Genomic DNA, 5620 nt, shown 5'->3' on the forward strand with positions numbered 1-5620 from the left:
GATTTTAGCAAATGGCTGCAATATAACAAAGAGTGAAAAATTGAAGGGGGTCTGAATACTTTCCGTACCCACTGTAAATATGGAAAATATCCACATCACATAGTAATACCATATGTGACGCTGGACCACAAAACCAGTCATAAGTAGCACGAGTCTATTTGTAGCAATAGCCAACAATACATTGTATTGGTCAAAATTATTATTTATTCAGCTTTCAGATGATGTATAAATACAAAAAAAAAACAAAAAACTTTTGTATGGTTTTGTGGTCTATATAAAAATATTTGAGTACAAAGCACTTTACAGTTTTATGACCCATGTTGTTTCCTGATGTTAATTACAGAAAGCCACAGGTGCTGCAGGGGGTGCCATACCAAGAAGAAGGAATGGAAAAGTATTTTTAGGTAAGTATGTTTTAAAGTAAAAAAAAAAAAAAAAATCCCAGGCTGAAACGTCTACCTCAAATCCTTTTTTAAAAAATAAAAAAAAAAGCAGAGACTTAAACTTCTACCTCAAACCTTTTTTAATAAGCCATGTATTTTTATGTTTAGCAGTCTCAGTCATTACTGGCTGGGGCTAAATTTAGCTAATTTATTTGTATATGCAGTTAGTAACCGTTCTAAATCTAAAGTGCCACATGCTTGCCCAGGCCTAATCTTCTGCTATGGAGGGTTGGTTTACAGTGGCCGACTATGCCTGTCAGCTGCTGTGCCCTATCAACCCCCCAAGCTGACACACTTCTGCCATTGGAGGTGTGACGTAGCAGCTGGGGGACCGGTGGCCGCTTATTCTCAGGCATCCAATCAATATAAACGCCTCCTTCTCTGGTTGAGGGCAATACATCAGAAAGGATGCCAGTCATTTTGTAAACCCACAATGCTTTCCCAAATATGTCATTTAGACAACTCAGACTGTTTTATTAAGGATAATATGTCTGCTTGGAGCACAAACATATGCGATCATGTTTTCTTTAGTCTGTCAGTTTTCATAGCCATGTTGTCGTGCAGAAAAAAAACTTTAAATGTGGCATACTCAAACTAATTAAATTGATGTATTATTCTTCTATAGTGAGCAAACTTGCAGTTTTTATGACCTCATTTTGAATTTGCATTGCAGGATGATTTAAGTGTAAAAAAAACCCTGAAAAAGGCAAAATGCGACTCGCTGCCCCTAAAATATACACTTTTTGTGGTTCAATCAAGGGAGCTCAAGAAAATGTTTCATCAAAACACACTAAAAGATAAATATGAATAGAAATCTATTTTCGATTGTGTACATTTTGTGCAATTTCACCATGTGTTTGTTAATTCATTTTTTGGGGACATTTTAAGCACTTGTTTTGAGTGCAGTCATCCCATCAGCTCTCGATTAAAAATATCTCTCTCTGCTTCCTTTCCTGAAGATTTAGAGCTTAACCGTGATTTTAACGGAGATGGTTATGAGTATGAAGATGAAGCCAAGCTTGTCATATTTCCAGACCACTTTGAGATCCCTTTACCAAATATTGAGGAGTTGCCCGCACTGGTTAGTGAGAGTGTGTGCTCATGCACCCTGTGTGCCCTGCATGCCAAAGGCCTGATCTGCCTTTCAGTTTCAGTGCTTGCTTGTCAAACATCACGTCATTACATTTTATTCTGTCTGCAGATGACCTTATTCTTTATAAACTCACTGTTCATGCTTCACATTGTGTGCAGTGATGTCATGTGGTGTAGCAGTGATATGAGTTTTAGTTTTGTACTCTAACCTATTTTTTAAAAGAAGTTTATTTTTTATTTGATCTGAATTCTTATAATTATTTTTGCTTTAGAGCACAATTATTAGTCATTGCTGCCTGCCATGTCTTATGTTTTTACTGATATTTTTTTTAAAATATTAAGAGCAATAAAGGGTTTTTTAGGGGTAAACACAGATGCTGAGAGAGCAAGTTGGCTGGTAGCTGTTATAATACCGATACATTTTACCATACAATTTCTTAATTAATTATGACAAAAAAAAGATCAAATCATAATGGAAAATTGAACACTTATTAAATTTAACACTTAGCGCTGTTTGTGAATTTCTCAAAATATACACTACTGTTCAAAAGTTTGGAGTCAGTAGCAGATTTTTTTAAATTGAAAGAAAATTATACTTTTTTTTCAGCAAGAATGCATTCAGTTGATCAAAAGTAACAGTAAAGACTTTTACATTGTTTATAAATTAAAATTCTATTTCAAATAAATGCTGTTCTTTTAAACTTTTTGTTGATCAAGAATCACAATTTCCCAAAAATTTTAAGCAGCACAACATTGATAATAATAAAAAAAAGTTTCTTGAGCAGCAAATCAGCGTATTAGTATAATAAAGACTAATGCTGAAAATTCAGCTTTGCCATCCAGAAATAAATTATATTTGAAAATATTTTTAAAGAAAAAATGGTTATTTTAAATTGTAACAACATTTCACAATATTACTGTTTTTACTTTTTTTTTTTTTTGTTTTTGTTAAAAAAATGCAGCCTTGGTGAGCATATCACTGAAAAACACTGAAATATCTTACATACCCCATACTTTTTAACAGTAGTGTGCAAACAGATATCTCAAATATTTGAGTAATTACCTGTCGATATATTGTTCTTTCAGTACACATGATGCAAAAAGATTCATTTGTTACAGTTTATGTTGTACTTCAGTTATTCATACAACACAAATAGTAGCACAACAACCAAGCACACATTTTTGTATTTGTCAACAACTGCATGGTGTGCTTACTTACTGCTGCTGCACTTATTATTTATTACCTAGAAAATAGTTGCATTATCTATTTGCCCAGGAGTTTCAAGGCTTTTAAATCTAGTTAGTCATAATCTGCACCACTTTCCAGCTTGCTGTGGTTTTTTAAGCACTCATTGGGAGCAATATCACACTAAGCAATGTAAAATATAATGTTCACATGTCCCTTTAACTTTCAGGTGACAATAGCCTGTGACGCCGTCCTCAATGCTCCATCTCCTTACAAAAAGCAGGAATCTGATTCATGGGAAGAGGAGATCCAAGTATCTAGACATGCCAGAAGTCTCAGACAGCAGGAGAATGGGGTTCGAATTCCTCCCAGGTTGGTCACATGGCAGCCCAGTGTCATATGGACTGGCATTCTAGAGACTGCTGATGCTTGCTTCAGGTCACCCTTGAATCTGATATGTCTGCTTTCTCTGCCAAGTGGAATAATATCAAAACAAGCTATTGATGTTTGATCAAGTGCTTGAATATGTTTAGGATAACTTATTAAAACACCCAGAATGTCTTGACATCTATGAGGCAATGCATATGAGGCAATGCAACCGTTATCCTGATTCAAATATTCCTAAAAACTTCTTTGAGGAGCATGGATTTTTTTTCAGAATTTGGAACCAATCCTAAAGGATTCTAATTGAAATTAAATGGCTATCAAATTAGATCCGAGCAGATAAACTGGAATCCCTTTGGGATTGGTATTGTGTAATCTTTATGTCTTTGCTATTGAACTTATAAAGGGAGCTTTAACAGTTTAGACAACAAAAATAGATGCAACACTTTTTACCATATTTACTCTAAAATGATCTTTATCTTGCAAACTTTAAAAGAGAAGATTTGCATTTTCCTTTGCTAAGGTTGTTGCTAGATTTAAGAGCAGACACAATAGGAATCAGTGTTGTTTTTGTATTATTGATATACTATTAATGTATTTTGAATAAACTTTTATATTTTCTGTTTTCCTTTTAATTTAAATTTTAGTTTTTTTTTTTATTACCCCCCCCCCTATTTTAGCCTTTATTTAATTTTTTAAATATAGTTTTAGTAATTTTAGTGCTTTAACTTAATCTTCAACTTAATCTAAGTTAAGATTCAACTTAATCTTATTTATTTCTAATTTTTATTGACATTTTTGTAAGTTTTGTATCCAACATTTATATTTTATTATATTTCTGCTTCATTTTTAATTACCGAAAACAATTAGTTTTAATTAGCAATAACAACACTGAAGGTGTTAAACACTTTTCTTTATGCCGAGTTCACACTGCACGATTTTTAAACTCGTCGGATCGCCGTTGTTTTCACACTGCGTTGTGGCAGATAATCTCAAAATGGCCAAATATGGGCCAACTGATTGGTCCAGCTCAGTGGTTCCCAACCCTGGTCCTGGAGGCACCCCAATACTGCACGATTTGCATGTCTCCTTAATCAAACACACCTGATTCAGGTCATCAGCTCATTAGTAGAGACTCCAAGACCTGAAACTGGTGTGTCAGAGAAAGGAGACATGCAAAATGTGCAGTGTTGGGGTGCCTCCAGGACCAGGGTTGGGAACCACTGGTCTAGCTGATATACTGATATGCTGGAAATGGTCTCGTCTTAGTCTACATGATAAAATTACAGCATATAGTCAGTGGATTATAGAGTAACATATCCTCATCACTTCGAAGACACCTGCATTACCTGAACTGAAATATGAGAAGTTCCTCTCCTGTTTGTGTCTTCAATATGGTTTATGTACTATTAGCGGCTGGAAGTGCGCCAAGTGTGAAATGAGAGAGAACGTGTGGCTAAACCTGACGGATGGCTCTGTCCTCTGTGGGAAGTGGTTCTTTGATGGGAGCGGAGGGAACGGACATGCCCTTGAGCACTACAAAGAAACCAACTTCCCCCTGGCAGTTAAACTCGACACAATCAACCCAGATGGAGCAGGTAAGTGTCTCTCAATGACAGGTTTTCATGCGTCACAGACTTTCATGGAATATGTTGGCACGCATGTATAACACACACAGAAAATTTCAAGCTCAAGCATAATTTAGACAAAAAACTGATTATAGAAGTTTTTACGGATGTTTCAGTTCCTGTCTCTTTTGCAGATGTTTATTCTTTTGATGAAGAAGAAACAGTGCTTGATCCTCACATATCAGAACATTTGTTACACTTTGGAATAGATATGCTGCAAATGCAAAGGGTATGTATGTTTTCCCCACAATTTATTTAAAAAGTTCTCCACCTATTACAAATTTTTCCCAAATTTTTAAAATAAAAGTATATCTTCTTAATACTTGACTATGCAGATTATACAATATAATAATAATAATAATAATAATAACAACAATAATATTAATAATAATAATAATAGTACATTTCTTACTAAATATCTGTGTTACAGATGATATTTTTATAATTTGTTTTGGTAACACTTTAGTATAGGGACCAATTCTTATTATTAAATAGTTGCTTATTAGCATGCCTATTATTACATATTGGCTGTTTATTAGTACTTATAAAACACATATTGTGCATGACCATATTCTACATCCCTAATCCTACCCAATACCTAAACTTAACAACTACCTAACTACTAACTATTAATGATGGTTTGTTAATGGTGAGAATTGTGACTTTCTTCTGATTTATTTATTTTTTACGGTATAAATGGGTCTAGCTTCCTACAGTATTTGGGGGTCTGGCCATCAAAAAGTTTGAAAATCTTGAATTTAAAGGGGTCATATGATGTTGCTAAAAAGAACATTATTTTGTGCATTTGCTGTAATGAAATGTGTTTATGCGGTTTAAGGTTCAAAAAACACATTATTTTCCACATACTGTACATTATTGTTTCTCCT

General features: G+C 34.2%; 1 protein-coding gene across 3 annotated transcripts in view; it reads left to right on the forward strand.

Moving 5' to 3' along the window:
• The window catches only part of usp13 (ubiquitin specific peptidase 13), a 37947-nt gene that overhangs the window by 4762 nt on the left and 27565 nt on the right, over nt 1-5620 (forward strand). For all 3 annotated transcript variants that reach the window (XM_016447806.1, XM_016447809.1, XM_016447807.1), the window contains exons 3-7: nt 344-404; nt 1403-1524; nt 2951-3093; nt 4519-4703; nt 4868-4962. In XM_016447806.1, coding sequence (XP_016303292.1) covers nt 344-404; nt 1403-1524; nt 2951-3093; nt 4519-4703; nt 4868-4962 — 606 coding nt within the window. The remainder of the gene's footprint in view (nt 1-343; nt 405-1402; nt 1525-2950; nt 3094-4518; nt 4704-4867; nt 4963-5620) is intronic.

This window comes from Sinocyclocheilus anshuiensis, unplaced genomic scaffold, assembly GCF_001515605.1.
Source record: "Sinocyclocheilus anshuiensis isolate Anshui unplaced genomic scaffold, SAMN03320099.WGS_v1.1 scaffold311, whole genome shotgun sequence".
Classification (NCBI taxonomy): Eukaryota; Metazoa; Chordata; class Actinopteri; order Cypriniformes; family Cyprinidae; genus Sinocyclocheilus; species Sinocyclocheilus anshuiensis.